Here is a 17248-nt window from a genome sequence, read left to right on the forward strand (position 1 = left end):
GGGGTCACTCAGCCCGTGCCGCGGGGACATGCGGGATGAATCACGCCGGGTCGGGGCCGCGCTGAGTCACCGGCGGCGCCGCGGGGCCCGGCCGGGTGACGCGGGACACACGCGTGTGCACATGTGACACGCGCGGGGAAAGGGGGTGCGTGGCCCTTTAAGGGGCGCGGCCGCTCTTCCTACCCGCCGCCAGGGGGCGCCCGGTGCCGCAGGGGAAGTTCCGCCCCTTCCCCGGGGACCGCGGGTTCGAGTCCCGGCCCCGCCGCTTCCGCCTCCGGGGCCGGGCCGGGGTCGCGGCGCTGCCATGGTAACGGGGCCGGGGGGGACGGAGCCGGTTTTGGGGTGCCCTGGGGGCTGATCTGGGGTTCCCACGGAGATTCCCCACAAAGGGATCTCTGTGGGCCCCGCGCGGTTACGGGGGGCCGATCCGGGGTCGCCTCGGGGCCTGTGAGGCCTTTCCGGGGCCCCCGAGCGTCCCACGGCGGAACCTCCGGGACCATCCCGGTCCCCCAGCCTGTGTGTCCCTCCCAGCCCCGTTCTTCTCCTTTATCCCACAGTCCTGCCACTTGCAGAAGCTTTTTGGGACCGACGGGGAGCTGGAGGATGAGGTGAGGGACCCCCAATGGCCTGGGCCCCCCCCCCCGAGGTGCGCTGAGCCTGCGGGGGGAGTCTGGGGAACGCACGGAGCCGTTTGAATTCCCGCTGTTTATTTCCACAGGATTTCCTCTCTGCTGTGGAAGATGCAGAGAACCAGTTTGTGACCCCCGGGCATTCCTCATCCAGCGTCGTCTCGGTTCCTCCCAGTGAACCCCATCCCAGTAACCCCCATCCCAGTAAAGCCCCCACCCTCCGGCCCCTTGCCGGGCAGGGCGAGCCTCCCGTGGGATTCCAGGGCCCCCCATCTCTGGGGACAGTCCCCCAGGATGAGCTGGACAATGACCTTTTCCTGGCGGCCTGCACGGAGCTGGAGGGTCCCGAGGTGCCCCTGGGGGCTGGCACTGCCCCGGTGCCCCCTGAGCACTGCAAGAAGCCGCCATGGAAATGCCCAGGGAAGGAGAACGCTCAGGAATGTGGGGTCCCCAAAAAGCTCAGGGTGGGAGAGGAGCTGATCCCTGGCTCCAGGGGGGTGCAGGACAAGCAGAGCCCCCTCCCCAGTCCCAAACTGGTGCTGCGGCCCAGCACGGCCGGTGCCTGCACCCCCAGACCCCCCATTTCCACGGGAAGCTCCGGAGGCTCCATCCCTGCTCCAGGGGCTCCGTGCCTGAGGCCCATCCAAGCACCCCTAGCAAGGAGCAGCCCCTCAGCACCCTGGACCCCCCCAGCACAGAGCTGCCCCCAGCCCCGGCTGCCCCCCAGACCCCCCTCAGGCTCCCCCAGCTTCCCGAACCCCCCGGTGGCTCCCAACGCTCCCGGCCCCCCCAGCGCCCCCGTGGTCACCAACCACCTGGTGCAGCTGGTGACAGCGGCCAGCAAAGCCCCCCGGGGACCCCCCCGAGCCCCCGGGCGCAGGGAGAGCCGGCGCTTCCCGGGGCCGGCCGGGATCCTGCCCCAGCAGGTGGGGGGCACGGGGTGGGGGAGACCGGGTGGGGATGGGGTGGGGTGGGGATGGGGATGGTGTGGGAATGGGGTGAGGATGGGGACAGTGTGGGGACTGGGTAAGGATGGGATGGGATGGGATGGGATGGGATGGGATGGGATGGGATGGGATGGGATGGGATGGGATGGGATGGGATGGGATGGGATGGAGACAGGGACAGCATGGGAACCAGGTAAGGATGGGATGGGGATGGGGTGAGGATGGGATGGGGATCTGGAAAGCATGGGAAACGGGGTGAGGATTGGGATGGGGACAGGGACAGCATGGGAACCAGGTGAGGATGGGATGGGATGGGGATGGAGGCAGGAATGTACTGGGTTGGGACAGGACAGAAATGGGAGTTGGATGTGGGTTGGAATGGGATGGGATGGGAGCATCTGATGAAGCCAGGCAGATCCCTGGACATTTCTCCGTGCCCCACAAGCACTCGGGGAAGCTGCTGGAGGAGATCCTGGTGTCGGCTCCCCAGACTCCTGCTCACGGGGCTGTGGCAAAGCCACGGGCTCAGGTAACCCCCCCATCCCACCCCTGCTCGGGCAGACCCCAGTGGGAATCCCCCAGTGGGATGCTGGCTGAGAGGGAGCCCCTGGGGCTCTGTCACCATGATGTCCCTGACTCCAGGCGCTGTCCAGCTCCCCACTGCCCACCGAGGAGGATTTCGGGAAGGGGCCCTGGCTGGCCATGAAAACGGAGCTGGGGCTGGATGAGAGGGACCCCAGCTGCTTCCTCCACACCTACAGCGTGGTCATGGTGCTCCGCAAGGTGAGGACAGCCCAAGACTCCTGCTCTTCCCTCGCCCCTCAGAGCTGCTTGTAGGGCTGGGAACCTCTGGGGAGGGGGCTGAGCTGAGCTGGGCACAGACATCCACATCCCATGGCTGATGAGGGCTGTAGAATCCTGGGATACCCCACACGGGGTTCAACTCCCAGCCCTGGCCAAGGTCACCCCAAAATCTCCGTTGTGCTGTGCAGGCAGCCCTGAAGCAGCTCCCAAAAAACAAAGTCCCCAGCATGGCCGTGATGATCAAAACCCTGACCAAGAGCAGCGCTGGTGCTGGTGCCGTGTTCCGGGACCCCACGGGTGAGTGTGCCCCCGTGGTTCCTGTGCCCGGTGGGGCTCTGCCCATCGCCCCCAGGGCTCAGGGATGCCATCCTCATTGCCAGGGGAGATGCAGGGCACCGTGCACCGGCTGCTGCTGGAGCAGAGGCAGAGCGAGCTCCGGGCCGGCTCCGTGCTGCTCCTGAGGCAGGTGAGGAGAGCTGGGGGCTCCTTATCCCACCCCAGTGGGGTCTGATCCCAGGGGAATGCAGGGTGGTGATACAGCCCATCGCCTGTCCCATTCCCAACCCCATTAAACCCTGGAATTAGGAATGTAAGGATTAGGATAAGGGGATAAGAGGAACCAGCGCATGTGGTACACCCCCGTTCCCATTCCATAGCACCCTGGCAGTACAAATACAAGAAAAGGGTCTCCCGCAGTTTTGCACCTCAGGATTTTTCTCAACTCTTGCTAAAATTTCACCCTTCATTTCCTAAGATTTCCATAAATGGGGCCCTGTAACTCGGGGGGTTTATCCAGGAGCTGTCTCTGCCCTCTCTGCAGGTCGGGGTCTTCTCCCCCTCCCACCGCAACCACTACCTCAACGTGACCCCCACCAACCTCCTCAGGATCTTCCCACCTGAGCCCGAGGGCTGCTCCCCCCGGCAGGTGAGGAGGGGGCACTGCTGGGACCCCCAGGGGGGTCTGGGCTATGGGGACCCCTGAGAGAAGGGGGAGGGTTGGATGAATCCCCCAATAATTCATCCCCGCTGGGTTTTGCAGGTCCCTGCCCAGGCTGAGCCAGCCCCAGACCCCCCTGCACAGCCCACCCGGGGTGTCCCTGCTCCTGAGGACTGGGGACAGTCAAGGACAAGTGGACACAGTGCAGAGCAGCGTCCTGGGGGCTTCTCCCTGTGCCCACCAAGCTCTGATCCCAGCTGGGAAGAGCCAGCGGGAGCTGATGTATGTGACATGGGTGAGTCAGACCCACTCTGGGAGGGAAGGAAAAGCTCTGTGTCCTGTGGAGAGCAGGTTCCCAACCTAAACAATTCCACCATCACACAAAACTCACATCCTGCTGTGCCTTGCAGATGACCTGGATGGGCTCCTGGGAGAGCTGCCCGAGGATTTCTTCTCAGCCCCAGCTCAGGTTGACTGTGGCTGAGCCCAGCAGAGGGTGACAGTGCCGAGGAGCAGTGACACACCTGCCACCCACCCACCTGCTCCTCCCTCTGCGTGTCCGTGCTGTTTGTGGTGGAGCTGAGAGCTGGGGAGGCCCGGGGGCAAGTGTCCTCAGCACTGTCCCCAATCCTGGGGCACAGGGGCCCCTCTCGCTCCCAAACCTGCATTAAAGGGCTGTTTTGTTTCTGCATCGCCTGTGTCCTCGTGTGTCACCCCTCTGTCCTTTCCCTGGCTGGGATGAGCCGTTCCCGAGGCTCTCACAGCCCCACAGGACTGGTGAGGGTCCCCAAATCCCTCCCTATGGGACATCCCCACCTCAGATCCCTCCCCATGGGACATCCCCACCTCGCACCCGCCAACAGGTCAAACCGCCCCGCACCCCGTGACTCTGTTTACCACCACGAGTTATTTATAGGCCCCTGGCTCTGGGATTTGATTCCACATCCGTGTGTGGGGCACAGCCCTATTTATAACCCCCTCCCGAGGCTCAGGGCCCCGCTCGCTGTCCCCGGAGCCTCCCCTGCCCTGCGGGGCTCCCCATGGCCCACGAGTCGTTCGCCTTCAGCCCGTCGGCGCTGCGCTCGCTGCGGCTGCAGCGGGAGCTGCTGGAGCGGGACGATCGGCGCCGGGCGCTGGCCCGGGCATCCACCGAGCGCCGCCTCCTGCCCGCGACGCCCCCGAGCCCCCCCCGGCGGCGCCAGGTCTGCCGCGACCCCGCCGTGCACAACGCGCTCTACGCCGGGGACCTGCGCCGCGTCCAGAGCATCTTCAGCGACGAGGCCACGGCCAATGTGGTGCTGGAGACGGTCAGCGAGGAGCTGGTGTGGTCACCGGAGCAGGGTACGGGGCCGGGGGTCCTTCCTTTCTTCTCCCTTCTCCTTTCCCTCCCGTTCCCCCTGCAAAACAGGTGGGGGGCCAGGACAGGGGTGCAGCTCCAGGTGGGCAGGGGGGGGAGCAGGGCCGGCTGCTCCGGTTCCTGGGGGAGCAGGAGTCAGGAGTGGGGTGGGTGCACAGGGCAGCCCCACGGTGCCCCCCTGCTTCCCCCACTCCAGCTGTGGGTGGGTGGGTGCGGGTGAGGGGGCCCAGCTGCTCTCCGGTGTGACCCCGCAGGGCTGTGGGTGGGTGGGTGCGGGTCAGGAGGGTCCAGCTGCTCTCCGGTGTGACCCCGCAGGGCTGTGGGTGGGTGGGTGCGGGTCAGGGGGCCCAGCTGCTCTCCAGTGTGACCCCGCAGGGTTCTGGGTGGGTGGGTGCGGGTCAGGGGGCCCAGCTGCTCTCCAGTGTGACCCCGCAGGGTTCTGGGTGGGTGGGTGCGGGTCAGGGGGCCCAGCTGCTCTCCGGTGTGACCCCGCAGGGCTGTGGGTGCTGAGCCCCCGCCGGCAGCACACCTCCGCCCTGCGCATCGCCGCCGCCCGCGGCTACGAGGATTGTGCCCGGCACCTGCTGCTGCGGGGCGCGGCCGTGGACGCCGTGGTGGGCGGCAGAGCCCCCCTGCACGACAGCGCGGCCGCCCCCCACCCCAATTGCGCCCGCCTGCTCCTGGCCTTCGGCGCCGACCCCAATGTGCTGAGCGCCGAAGGCTCTGCCCCGCTGCACCTCTGCACAGCGCCCCACAGCCTCAGGTATGGGATCACCTGTGTCCTACAGCCTCAGGTACGGGCTCACCTGTGGACTAGGGTGGGGCTCATCTGCATGAGAGGCCCCGCCCATGAAATCGTCACTCCTGCCCCACCCACCTAATCTGGGAGCCAGGGGCCTGTGGGGTGTCCTGGGAGGGTCCCTGGGTGTCCTTGGGGGCGTCCCATGGGTGACAGGTCTCTCCAGGGTGTCCCTGGGGGTGTCCCTTGGGAGCCAAGCCTCTCCATTATGTCCTGAGGACGTCCCTAGGGATGTCCCATGGGAACCATGGCACGTCCTGGTTGTGTCCCATGGTTGCCAAAGTGTCCCCTCACCCTTCTCACCCTACCTCCAGGTGTGCGGAGCTGCTGCTGGCGCACGGGGCGCAGGTGAACCTGGGCACCCGTGACCGGCAGGTGACAGCGCTGCACGTGGCGGCGCGCCAGGGGCTGGTGGCCCACGTGGAGCTGTACCTGCACCACGGCGCCGACCCCTCCGTGCGCACCCACCAGGGCGAGACCCCCCTGAACGCGGCGGCGGCGGCGGCCGAGCGCCCCGAGGACTCGGAGCGCTTCCTGCGCGTGGCCGAGCGGCTGCTGGAGGCCGGCGCCGAGCCCGGGGCCGCGGGGCGCAAGGGCCACACGCCGCTGCACAACGCCTGTGCCAACGGGCACCCCGGCATGGCCCGGCTGCTGCTGCGCCACGGCGCCGACGCCACCGTCCCCAACGGCGCCGGGGACACCCCCATGGACTGCGCCCTGCGCGCCGTGCGCGAGTACCGCCAGCAGCGCCCCGAGGAGACCCTCACCCTGCTGCTGGACCACGGAGCCCTCCCCGCGCACCCCAAGGTGGGGCAGGGGGTGACGGGGGGCACGGGGAGGTGGCACTGGCGGTGTCACTCCCCTGGTGACACAGCTCTGCTGGCAGATGCTCAGGCTGTGCTGCCAGCACCCGCCGGCGCTGGAGGTGATGCTCAACGCCTACGACCGCGTGCCCCCCGCCGACGGCTGGGTGGAGGCCGTGCCCGCCGAGCTCTGGGAGGTAACGGGGTGTCCTAAGGGGTCCTGGGGTGTCCCCGTGTCCCCAGCCAGCCCACTGAGCCCCTGTCCCCCCCACAGGAGCACCAGGAGTTCTATGCCTCGGCCGTGCGCATGGCGGGGCAGCCACGGCGGCTGCAGCACCTGGCACGTGTGGCCATCCGGCGTCACCTGGGCGCCCGCTGCCGCGCCGCCGTGCCCAGGCTGGCACTGCCACCCCCCCTGCGCCGCTACCTCCAGCTGCCCATCGAGGGGCTCATCTCCTGAGGGCGCCCTGTGTGTCCCCACTGGAGTCCCCTCCATGTCCCCTTGCTCCCCGTGCCCTGGTGTCAATAAAGGACATGGCAGAGGTGGCCCTTGAGGCGTCTTTGTCCCTGTGGGAGCAGGGTGGGCAATGGCGGCTGCTGTGGGGACGGGGGACTGTGGGGACAGGGGATAAGGGGGAGCAGGGGACTGTGGGGACACGGGATGAGTGGGGACAGGGGACTGTGGGGACAGGAGATGAGGGGGGACAGAGCCAGTGGGTCACAGGCGGCACGGAGGGGACAGACGGGCCCTGGCGGATGTGGGGACCGCGGAGGCGGTGACAACGCGGCCGGGGGGATCCGGTGCCGGTCAGACCCCATGGCGGGGGGGGGGTCAGCCCGGGGGTTCCCACGGTGCTCCCGAGGCCCCGCCCCGCCCCGCCGCGGCCGTGACTCCGCCCCAGCAAACCCCGCCTCCCGACATAGTCCCGCCCACTTATAGCCACGCCCACTCAAGGCGAGTCAAGTTCGCCCCGCCCCTATTGACCACGCCCACTGGGCGCGGCCGTGACGTAACCCCGCGCGCCCACCGCCACGTCCCGCCCCCTAGCGGCGGCGCGCTGTGACGTGGCGCTTCCGGCGCGGGCGGCGGCGGCGGGAGGCGGTGAGTGGGGGGGGGGGGGGGGGCACCGGGACCCCCGGGGATGGCGGGGACACCCCGGGACCGACAGCGACACACCGGCACCCCCGGGATGGCAGGAGATGGCAGGGACACACCGGCACCCCCGGGATACACGGGGACCGGTAGGGACGCACCGGGACCCTCGGGAGCGGGCAGGGACATCCCCGGTTCCTCCCGCCCCGCCGTGCCCGGGCCCCGCTGACCGCACCGCTCCGCTCCCTGCAGGTCGGGGATGGCCTGACCCTGCCCCGCTGGGCACCGAGGGGCTGCGGGACCCTCCGGGACCCCCGGGAGCCTCCGCCGGGCCCGGTGAGGTGAGCGCAGCGCTGCCGCTTCGGCGTCTCGGGAGCGAGGAGGAAAACCCGCAGCGAGGAGCTCCCGTCCCTGCGGTCTCCGGGCAGCGGGAGCAGCGGCCCCGGGGTCTGTTCTGAGCCCGCAGGCGGCACCGGGGCACAGCTCGGTCACACCGGGAACCGCTCGGGGGTGGCGGAGATGGAGCCCCCGGCCGCCCCGCTCATCCCGGGCGTTGGGGACGAGGTGACGCTGGTGGCCGGGCTGGCCGTGCTGGCGCTGGCGCTGGTGCTGGCCTGGCTGTCCACGTACGTGGCCGAGGGCAGCGGGCAGCTCCTGGGCACCGGGGACGCGGCCGTCATCCGCCTCGGGCCCCTCCCGCCGTACGCGGGAGCCGCGGGGGCGGCCGAGGCCCCGGAGCCCCCCGGGAGCGCCGAGAGCGCGGAGGAGAAAGCGGAGGAGGAACGGGGGGCGGCGGCGCGGGCGGACAGCGGGAGCGGCCCCGGTGCCGGTCCCGGCCGGGAGCAGCTGCCGGACACCGAGCCCGGTGCCACCGGGGCGGGGGACGCCTGTCCCGGCCTCATCAAGATCCGCCTCAAGTTCCTCAACGACACCGAGGAGGTGGCGGTGGCGCGGCCCGAGGACACCGTGGGGATTCTCAAGAGGTGAGGCCCGGGTGTGAGCAGCCCCTCCCCCGGTGCAAACCGCCCCCTCCCTCCCGTTGTGCCGAAAATACCCCGTGGGCTTTGAAACGGCGAGTTTGAAAGAGGCGGCGGTGGCGGTGCCATCCCTGTCCCCTCCCCGTCACACAGTGCGGGGGTTCCCGTCCCCGACTGGGTCCATGTGGCGGGGTTCCCACCCCGGGTGGGGGTCCCCGAGCCCCTCTCTGCCGCCTCCAAGCCTCCCTCAGCAAATACTTCCCGGGCAAATACTCCCGCAGCAAATACTTCCCGGGCCAGGAGAGCCAGATGAAGCTCATCTACCGCGGGCAGCTGCTGCAGGACCAGGCGCGGACGCTGCGCTCGCTCCGCATCACCGACAACTGTGTCATCCACTGCCACCGCTGCCGGGGCACCGGCGCGGCCGCCCCCGCGCTGCCCGAGCCCGGCCCCGCCGGCCCCGCGGCCCCGGCGCTGCCGCTGGGCGGGGGCACGCTCATGGTGCCCACGGTGATGGTGGTGCTGGCGCTGGGCTGGTATTTCCGCATCAACTACCGGCAGCTCTTCACGGCGCCGGCCACCGTGTCGCTGATCGGTGTCACCGTGCTCGTCACCTTCCTGGCCTTCGGGCTGTACGGACAGGCGGGCTGAGGGGGCAGGGGCTGGGGAGGCACCGCGGTGGCGCCGCTGTCCCTGCTCTGTGGCCAGAGCCAGCGCGGTGGCAGCTCAGCGTGTGCGTGCCAGCCTTGCTGCCGGACTTTACCCCCCAAAAAGGGGCTGTGCCCCCCTCAAACCCCGCTGCCCCCACCCCAACCCCAGCTCCGGGGAGTGGGGCAGCACCGGAACGGGCCGTGGCTTCATCCCAAGGACTTTTTAATGCAAATAAAGGGTGTCAAGTCACCCCACTGCTTGCCTTCCTGCCCTGGGGCTGCTCTTTCCTACCCACGCACACTTCTGGGGGGCATAAAAACAAATCCGGCCCCACCCGTGGTGAACGGAGTGGGGGGAGATGGATGGGAGGGGTAAAGGCCCTGTTTAATTAAGGAGCTGTAATGAATGCCAGGGATACCAAGTCAAGATGCAGTTTTATTTACAGGGGCAGCCACAACCCACTCACGGGACACACAGACCTCACAAGGGCTCAGTTCCCCTGCGGGGGGGACACGCAGAAACACCGGGGGGGGGGGTGAGGACACCGACCTGGGGGGGTCACAGGGCACAATCTGAGCCCCCCAAACCCCACTGCACCCCTTGGACCCCAAATTGCAGCGCCCCTCCTGCAGGGGAAGGGGCTCAGGCTGCCTCCCCCCACAGCCCCAGCTCACCGTGCCCCCCCCAGGCAGTTTGGGGTGGTTCCCCGTGTTTTTGGGTGCCCACAGCGCCGTGCTCGGGCCCCGGGGCACACAAAGGCCAGCTTGGCATGCCCCGGTGGCCACACCGGCCCAGCCCCAAAGCTGCAGCAGGAGGGAGCACACGGGGGCCCCCATGCAGGGGGGGCTGCAGCGTTCTGAGGTGCCCAGGGCTCTGCAGGACCCCCCCGCCCCCTGCCCCAGCCCAGCCTTTAGCAGCAGTTTGAAAACAAATAGTGAAATCCAGAGTCAGAGCACCATAATGTGTGATCCCAGCGAGAGGACGGGCCAGGGCACCGCGCTGGGGGGACAGACAGAGCCCCACGCCGGGGACACACGGCCAGATGGGGGTCAGACAGCCACGGGGGGGGGACAGCAGAGGGCATGGAGCCAAGCCTGTCCCCAGCACAGCCCCTGGCACGGACAAAGCTGCAGGGAGGGGATCCCAGGGCAGGGGTGAGCTGGATCCAGCCAGAGGGACCTGTCCCCCCCCCGGCCCGCACAGCGGGGCGCTGGTCCCGGCCCCCCAAACAACAGCAGAGCCTGTGGGGGTGCAAACACCTGCCGGAGCTGTGGGGGTCCCCACCGACCCCCCGAGTGCAGCAGCAGGTCCCCAGGCAGGCGTGGAGGGCACACAGAGCTGCCCTGGGGACACCAGGAGCGGGGGGCTCCGCACTGAAGCTGGGCTGGGCTTCCCCCCCAGTTCTGCTCCATTCCCAGCTCCACTCTGGCAGGTTGGGGTGCCCCCTCCCCAAACAGTTTGGCACAGGGATGGTCACAGCAGCTCCCCACCCACCCCCAAACCCACCCCTGAACAGCCCCAAACATGAAGGATGCAGCATGCAGCCCCCTGTGACCCCCTGTGTGGGCACTGCCAGGCCCTCGGGACCCCCAACAGCCAAATGCAGGCACAGCTGAACAGATCTGGGGTGACGGGGTGCTCCCTTGTCCTCTGAGTGTGACCCCCCTTCCTGAGCCAGCCCGACCGGCGAGTGCCAGCCCAGGGCGGGGGCTCACCCCAAAACCCCAGGGCAGGGAGGACTCACCACCCCCTGACCCAGGCCCAGAGTGTCCAGGTGCCCCCCACCCCAGTGGGGTGAGTGAGGAGTGGGTGTGGGGGGCACAGCTGGCTTTGGGGGTGCTGGGAGGGAGGGAAGGGGGGGCTGTACCCCCATGTCTGAGGGTGACCCCCAACAGGAGCCCCAGGTACAAAAACTGTCACAGAATAAATAGAGGCACCGGGGCAGGGGGGAGGAAGGGGGGCACTAACGGGGGCTCCCCAAATCCAGCCCCACTCCAGCGACAGCTGAGTCCTCTGTGCCCCGGTACCCACGTTGTGTCCGGCCCGGGGGGTGCCTGGGGGCTGTCCTGGCCCCTGTCCATCCCTCTGTCGGTCCCTCTGTCCGTCCTGCCCCTCCCCAGCTCGGCGGGGCTCAGTTGTTGATGTCGTCGTAGATGCTGGGGGTGTGGGGGGCGGGGGGCTTGGGCTTCTTCTTCTTGCTGGAGCCGAGCCCCGGGGCGCCGCTCACCAGCCCCAGGTGCGGCTTCTTCTTCTTGGTCTTGCGGGACTCGGAGTTGTTTGTACCTGGGGAGGGGAGGAAGGGAACAAATGGGGGTGTCAGGGAGGAGATGAGCCCTAAAACGGAGTGGGTGATGCCCAACTCTGGTCAACACCCAAGAAAATGTACCCCAAAATGTTCCTGCCCCTCCCAAGTGGGGGACAAGGTGCTCCAGGCTTTGGAGCCATGGTCTGTTCAACTCCTCTTGTACTGGGGACGTGCCAGAATGGCTGGGTTTGCCCCCTCAGAGGGGTCTGAGCCCCAGGATTTGCCCCTCAGAGGGGTCTGAGCCCCAGGATTTGCCCCTCAGAGGGGTCTGTGCCCCAGAGTTTGCCCCTCAGAGGGGTCTGTGCCCCAGAGTTTGCCCCTCAGAGGGGTCTGTGCCCCAGGATGTGCCGCTCAGAGGGGTCTGAGCCCCAGAGTTTGCCCCTCAGAGGGGTCTGTGCCCCAGGATGTGCCCCTCAGAGGGGTCTGTGCCCCAGGATGTGCCGCTCAGAGGGGTCTGAGCCCCAGAGTTTGCCCCTCAGAGGGGTCTGTGCCCCAGGATTTGCTCCCCAGCCCCTGAACACTCACTGGCTTTGGAAGAGGCCGAGTCGGAGGGGGAGATGTCGGAGGAGCCGTCCCACTGCAGGCGGCTCATCAGGGCCTGGCTCTCGGCCACCTCGAAGCTGTCGTTCTCCACACCACCCTCGGCCTCGGGCAGGGACCTGGGCACAGGTGTGACACAGGGCACGTGGGGACAGAGCCCTCCCAATGCCAGGGGGATGCCCAGGGGCAGGGACCTGGGCACAGGTGTTACACAGGGCAGGTGGGGACAGAGCCCTCCCAATGCCAGGGGGATGCCCAGGGGCAGGGACCTGGGCACAGGTGTCACACAGGGCAGGTGGGGACAGAGTCCTCCCAATGCCAAGGGGATGGCATTCCCCAGGGGCAGGGACCTGGGCACAGGTGTGACACAGGGCACGTGGGGACAGAGCCCTCCCAATGCCAGGGGGATGCCCAGGGGCAGGGACCTGGGCACAGGTGTCACACAGGGCAGGTGGGGACAGAGTCCTCCCAATGCCAAGGGGATGGCATTCCCCAGGGGCTCAGCCCTGCCCTCACCACCCTGCTGGGCTGCAGATCCCAAGCCCAGCCCTGGGCTCCCATCCCCTGCAGGCCCCCCCAGGGCTGTCCCTGTCCCCAGCCCCACCTGAGCACCCCGTGCAGCCCCCAGTCCCTGTTGCACAGTGACCCCAGACCTTGGGGACCCCGCTGTGCAGCCACTTACGCAGAGGGCCCGAGGAGGTAAACCCGGACTGCCCTGCGCTGCTCATCCGTGTGCTGGGGACACCGCAGGGACCTGGGGGTGAGACACGGCGCTGAGCTGGGCCTTCCCCCCTCCCGTGGGATGTGGGAATGTTGGGGACCCTGGGGAAGCTCCCCAGAGTGAGCAGGGCCACCCTCACCTGGTGCACATCTTCTTGGTGTGTTCGGAGATGACCCCGCATTGCTGGGGAGGGAAGGGACAGGTGAGTTCGGGGGGACAGGTGAGTGACCCCAGGGCTGTGCTGCACCACCACAGCCTCCCAGTGCTGAGGCCCAGACAAAGCAGCCACCACCCCACGATCAGGACCTGCTGCAGGTCCCCATTCCCAGCCTGGAAACCAGCCCCAGTGGGATGGAGCCCAGCTGGGAGAGATCCCTGGGGTCCCATCCCCTGTGGAGCCCCCCTGTCCCTGTCCCATCCCCTCACCGTGGTGAGCAGCGTCCGCAGCTCCTCGGGGCCCAGCGTCTCGTAGTTGATGCCAGCTGAGTTGCTGTACTGGGGGGCAGAGAGCAGGCTCAGGCCTGGGGGGACCCTCCTGGGGGGCAATTCAGCCCCTGGGGAGGCAGAGCAGGGACTGGCAGCCATCTCCTCCCCCCATCCCAGGCTCACCTTGAAGGGGTCGGGGTTCCCGCCAATCTCACCTGGGAGAGAGGAAAGGTGAGGGGGGGGTCCTGCCCCCAGCCTGGGACCCCCAGGGTCCCCTCCCACAGCCAGGGAGAGCTCCACCCCCCCCCCACAAGCCCCATCCACTGCAGCTGCCCCACCCACCCCAAATACCCCACTCCTACACGTGCCCAGCCCATGCAAGCCCCGCCACAAAGGTGTGAGCCCCTCCCCCATTTTAGCCCCACCCCAAAGGTGTGAGCCCCGCCCCAAATGTGTGAGCCCCTCCCCCATTTTAGCCCCGCCCCAAAGGTGTGAGCCCCGCCCCAAATGTGTGAGCCCCTCCCCATTTTTAGCCCCGCCCCAAAGGTGTGAGCCCCTCCCCATTTTTAGCCCCGCCCCAAATCTGTGAGCCCCGCCCTGTTTTAAGCCCCGCCCTCTCACCATTTTTGTGTTTCAGGGACTTGGACCTGCGGGGCGAGTTGGGGTTCTGCAACGAGAGGGGAGGGTTGGGGGTGTCCTGTGTCCTCCCCGCGCCCCCCACCCTTCCCTGCACCCCTCACCTTATCCGACTTCCTCTTCTTTGCTATGGGGAGAGAGAGAAAGGAAAGGTTTGACCTTTTCCAGGGCCTGCATCCCCAAGCCCAGAGCCACTGCTGCCTCCCCGGGGCTGGGACCACCACCCACGGCTGCTCTCCCCCTACACACCCACCCAGGACCGGGGTTCAGGGGACATGGGACAGGCAGGATGTGTCCCCGACCCCTCAGGGCACCAGAGACCCCTCCCCACCTTTCTTCTCAGAGCCATAGGACCAGTCATTGTCGTTGATGTCATCGTTGTCCTCCTGGTCACTCTCGGACTTGTTCAGGTTGTTGCTGCTTGCGATCCTGAGCGGGGAGGGGAGGGAGATCATGGCTGGGGTCTGCCCCACGTCATCCACGGAACCTCAGCATCCATCCCATGTCCCCTGGTACCCTCCCATCCTCCCCTGCAGCCAGGGATCCAGACAGGAGTCCCCAGCTGCCACCGAGGCAGGGACAGAGGACCCAGGAGGGACAGAGGACCCAGGGGGATCACACAGGACCCAGGGGTTCCCAGCTCCTTTTCCCAGGAGGGATAAACTGGCAGGGAGGAACATGAGGAGCTCCAGGGGCAGGGAGGAACAAAACAAGAAGAGCTCCACGGTGAACCAAACTGGACACCCTCAGGATGGAAAGCGAAGACCAGGACGACCCAGACTTGGCCAAATTCCCATCCCAGGCTCCCCAGAGCTGGAACCCACAGCACCCCCAGGGTGAGACCCCCCCCAGCCAGGCCCCGGTGCCTCAGTTTCCCCAGAGCTGCAGCCCCACCTGCGGTTGGCGATGCGGCTGCTGTTGCGGCCCATGCCCAGGCACTTCTCCAGGTGCGGGGCGAAGCGCGAGGCGGCGATGCTGCGGCTGCAGTTGGGGCACACGCACTCCTTGTTCTTCCACTGGTTGTACACCTGCCCGAAGATGTCCACGCCCGGCTGGTCCACGATCTCTGCGGGGGGACACGCTCAGGCCCTGCCCTGACACCCCACATCTGCTCTGGGGGGGTCCCTGGGGCTGCCAGACCCTCCCCACAGCCTCAGCGGGGCTGAAAGCAGGGGGTCTCTGCCACCTCCCACCCACAGCCCAGCTGTGCCCCCCCAGCGCCCCAGCACCACATTTTGGGGTTCAGTGCCCCCCCCCATTTACCTCTCTGGTCATTGCTGGTGGGACATTTGTGTGTTTAATGCCCATCAGCGGCCCTCAAACCCAAATCCCTGTGTGTGGGGAGCACCAATCCCCTCAGAGAGCAGGGTCCTGGCTGTGTCCCTGTCACCAGTGTCACCCTGAGCCCTGGGGAACTCGGGGGGCTCACCAAAGTCCTTCATGCTGTCGGGGTCCGTGTCATCCAGGAAGAAGTAGCCGCACTTGACAGCCCGGTGCACCTCAAAGCACAGCCCCAGGCAGGCATCCTCCACCAGCTCCGTGTAGATCTCGTGTGCGATGGCCTGGGGGCCCAGGGGGGGCTGTTAGGGATGGGGGGGGGGACACACGGACACCCCAGGGGACAGGCTGACCCCCCAGACAGGACAGCTCACCTCCAGTTTGCTGTTATCCAGGCCAGACAAAGACATATCCTCCATTTTCATTTGCAGCTGCTTGCGGAGAAGTCACGCCGAACGCTCATAGCACGGGACACGGGGGGCTGGGGGCACCGGGGGTCTCACTGGCACCTCCACCCTCACCTGCAGACCCCTCCCCATCCCTTCCCCACCAGAACCCCACTGCACAGCCTGGGATGTCCCCAGTCCTGGGGTTAAACCCTCCAGGAGTGAAGTAGGGGGATCTTGGGGGTCTCCCAGCTGGGCAGGACCCTCCCCAGCCCGGCATGGAACCCCCCCAGTTTAGTGGGGGACACTGGCTGACATAGGTGGGATGTCCCCCACTGTCCCCCCACCCCTCAGGCCAGCCTGGACGTGCCTGGCGTTCAGAGAGGTGTCAAACCCCTCAGGAGCCCCACCTCACCCCCCATTGTCTCAGGGCTGTAGGTGAGCACAGGGGACTCGGGGTGTCCCCAAACTGTCCCCAACCAGCGGGTTTTGCTGCATCACCCTCCCTTGCAGCAGATGGAGGGCGGACAGGGCAGGGAGGGGAGCACTGTGTGCCCCCCCAAAATGGGGCCTGGCCTCTCTCCCCAACAATGGGAGTCTAAAGACCCCAAAGTCATGGTCAGACACCCCCACCACCCATTGGGGCTGAGCAGTGGAACCCCTGATTGTCACTGGGGGAGCTGGGGGACTCTGCCCGGCCACTGGGGTGGGGGGGACTCAAGAGGGGTCTCCATACCCCCCTACACACCCCAATCCCGTTGATCCACGGATTTCTTCCTTCCACAACAGAAAGAGGAAACAGGGGCTGGAATTGGCTCAGTCCCCAGTGCACCCCCAAGCTGAGGCAGAAAAGGGAGCGGGAGAAGGGGGAGCTCAGGGGGTCTCCCATAGGGCTGGGGGGGCCAGGGAGGGTCCCAGGGGCTCTCAGGATCAGGGTGGGGGGTAGGGAATGAGGGGTCTCAGGGCCTGGGGGTCCAGGGCTGCTGCTGGGAGCTCTCAGGAGAAGAGGGTGGGGGGCACAGACAGGAAAGGGGGGTTAGGGGCGGCTCGGGGGGGTCTCTCGCCGGTCCGGGGGAGACAAGGGAGGGCCCTGGAGCTCTCGGGAGTGGATGGAAAAACAGGAAAATGAGGGAGGAAGGGAGATCTGAGGGCCGGGGGGGTCTCACATAGGGCTGGGGGGCCAGTGAGGGTTGTAGGGACTCTCAGGAATCGGGGGGGGCAGAAAAGGGAGGAGAAGGGGATCTCAGGGGTTCCCCACAGGCCTGGGGGGGCCGAGAGAGCCTTGGAGGCCCTCAGGTAGAGAGCGAGGGAGGGGGAACAGGAAGGGGAGGCTCAGGATCCCGGGAAGGTCTCGGGGCCTCCGGGACGGGGGCTGGGAGGGCACCGGCGGGGCGGCCCCGGGGCTGATCCCGGGCGGATCGCGGGGTCCCGGGGCGCCCCGGGGCGGGGTCAGCAGGCCGCTCTCCGGTGCGGCGGGGCCCCACGGGCGGGCGGGCAGGGCCCCGAGGGCGGGAGCTCCGGGCCGGGAGGGACGGCTCGGGCGGTCACTCACCGGCGCGGAGGGTCCGCCGGGGCCGGGGCGGGGCCGGCTCAGCGGCCCCCGCCGCTCCGGCGCGGGGCCCGGCGGCGACTCGCCATGGTCGGGGCCGGTGCGGGGCCGTGCCGAGCGGACGGAGCGGCCGGGCCGGGCCTGGCGGTGCCTCCGCCCGGCGGCGGCGGCGGCGGCCCAGGGAGGTGAGGGGGGTGAGGGAGGGGCGGGGCGGCGCGCCCGGCGCGCGCACGGTCCGGCCCCGCCCCGCCGCCGCCGACCAATGGGGAGGCGCCGTCAGGGGCCGCGGCCAATGGGAGGGGCCGGAGCCGCCGCCGCCGCGCGAGCCTCGTCAGAGTCACGGGGGAGGGGCGGGGCGGGGCGATGGGGGCGGAGCCAGAATGGGCGGGGCTGTGGTGGGCGGGGCTCGG

At 68.1% G+C, this 17248-nt stretch overlaps 4 protein-coding genes across 6 annotated transcripts; 3 read left to right on the top strand and 1 right to left on the bottom strand.

Moving 5' to 3' along the window:
• Positions 1 to 246: 246 nt before the first annotated feature.
• HROB (homologous recombination factor with OB-fold) lies at positions 247 to 4008 on the top strand. 3 transcript variants are annotated; one of them, XR_009420035.1, is made up of 10 exons: positions 247 to 307; positions 558 to 608; positions 719 to 1555; positions 2022 to 2105; positions 2219 to 2359; positions 2538 to 2677; positions 2761 to 2846; positions 3201 to 3305; positions 3420 to 3612; positions 3728 to 3741. XR_009420035.1 is itself a non-coding variant. In XM_059489084.1 (10 exons), the coding sequence occupies exons 1-10, from the start codon at positions 305 to 307 to the stop codon at positions 3799 to 3801; spliced, it is 1683 nt and encodes a 560-aa protein (XP_059345067.1). In that variant the 5' UTR covers positions 247 to 304; the 3' UTR covers positions 3802 to 4008. The 3 variants fall into 3 exon arrangements, 2 of the variants coding, with proteins under 2 accessions (XP_059345067.1, XP_059345066.1); XM_059489084.1 differs by having other exon boundaries at positions 2569 to 2677; positions 3728 to 4008; XM_059489083.1 differs by having other exon boundaries at positions 2569 to 2677; positions 3420 to 3599; positions 3728 to 4008.
• Positions 4009 to 4223: 215 nt separating this feature from the next.
• On the top strand, positions 4224 to 6822 carry ASB16 (ankyrin repeat and SOCS box containing 16). Its single transcript, XM_059489085.1, has 5 exons — positions 4224 to 4658; positions 5170 to 5437; positions 5788 to 6280; positions 6360 to 6473; positions 6551 to 6822. Exons 1-5 carry the CDS (start codon positions 4358 to 4360, stop codon positions 6734 to 6736), a joined length of 1362 nt encoding a protein of 453 aa, XP_059345068.1. The 5' UTR covers positions 4224 to 4357; the 3' UTR covers positions 6737 to 6822.
• Positions 6823 to 7304: 482 nt separating this feature from the next.
• Positions 7305 to 9252, top strand: TMUB2 (transmembrane and ubiquitin like domain containing 2). Its single transcript, XM_059489099.1, has 3 exons — positions 7305 to 7378; positions 7622 to 8352; positions 8628 to 9252. The coding sequence occupies exons 2-3, from the start codon at positions 7889 to 7891 to the stop codon at positions 8995 to 8997; spliced, it is 834 nt and encodes a 277-aa protein (XP_059345082.1). The 5' UTR covers positions 7305 to 7378; positions 7622 to 7888; the 3' UTR covers positions 8998 to 9252.
• A 1309-nt stretch (positions 9253 to 10561) lies between these two features.
• ATXN7L3 (ataxin 7 like 3) lies at positions 10562 to 17008 on the bottom strand. Its single transcript, XM_059489098.1, has 13 exons — positions 16842 to 17008; positions 15278 to 15384; positions 15055 to 15187; positions 14520 to 14691; positions 13957 to 14054; positions 13730 to 13752; positions 13611 to 13656; positions 13173 to 13204; positions 12990 to 13058; positions 12703 to 12746; positions 12525 to 12596; positions 11828 to 11961; positions 10562 to 11280 (listed from the first exon to the last, which is right to left on the bottom strand). Exons 2-13 carry the CDS (start codon positions 15326 to 15328, stop codon positions 11129 to 11131), a joined length of 1026 nt encoding a protein of 341 aa, XP_059345081.1. The 5' UTR covers positions 15329 to 15384; positions 16842 to 17008; the 3' UTR covers positions 10562 to 11128.
• Between the last annotated feature and the right edge of the window lie 240 nt (positions 17009 to 17248).

The sequence above is a fragment of the Ammospiza nelsoni genome, chromosome 26, assembly GCF_027579445.1.
Source record: "Ammospiza nelsoni isolate bAmmNel1 chromosome 26, bAmmNel1.pri, whole genome shotgun sequence".
In the NCBI taxonomy this organism is placed as follows: Eukaryota; Metazoa; Chordata; class Aves; order Passeriformes; family Passerellidae; genus Ammospiza; species Ammospiza nelsoni.

Bases quoted from the DNA above. Each gene is read 5' to 3' on its own strand.
- HROB (XM_059489083.1), top strand. The intron at 2,106-2,218 runs GTAACCCCCCCA...CCCTGACTCCAG, and splicing joins TGGCAAAGCCACGGGCTCAG to GCGCTGTCCAGCTCCCCACT. The intron at 2,678-2,760 runs GTGAGTGTGCCC...CCTCATTGCCAG, and splicing joins CGTGTTCCGGGACCCCACGG to GGGAGATGCAGGGCACCGTG.
- ASB16 (XM_059489085.1), top strand. From the start codon at position 4,358: ATGGCCCACGAGTCGTTCGCCTTCAGCCCGTCGGCGCTGCGCTCGCTG. The intron at 4,659-5,169 runs GTACGGGGCCGG...GTGACCCCGCAG, and splicing joins GGTGTGGTCACCGGAGCAGG to GGCTGTGGGTGCTGAGCCCC. The intron at 5,438-5,787 runs GTATGGGATCAC...CCCTACCTCCAG, and splicing joins ACAGCGCCCCACAGCCTCAG to GTGTGCGGAGCTGCTGCTGG.
- TMUB2 (XM_059489099.1), top strand. From the start codon at position 7,889: ATGGAGCCCCCGGCCGCCCCGCTCATCCCGGGCGTTGGGGACGAGGTG. The intron at 8,353-8,627 runs GTGAGGCCCGGG...ATACTCCCGCAG, and splicing joins ACCGTGGGGATTCTCAAGAG to CAAATACTTCCCGGGCCAGG.
- ATXN7L3 (XM_059489098.1), bottom strand. From the start codon at position 15,328: ATGAAAATGGAGGATATGTCTTTGTCTGGCCTGGATAACAGCAAACTG. The intron at 13,657-13,729 runs GTGAGGGGTGCA...CTCTCGTTGCAG, and splicing joins AGAAGAGGAAGTCGGATAAG to AACCCCAACTCGCCCCGCAG. The intron at 13,205-13,610 runs GTGAGAGGGCGG...CCTCTCTCCCAG, and splicing joins GTCCCTGAAACACAAAAATG to GTGAGATTGGCGGGAACCCC.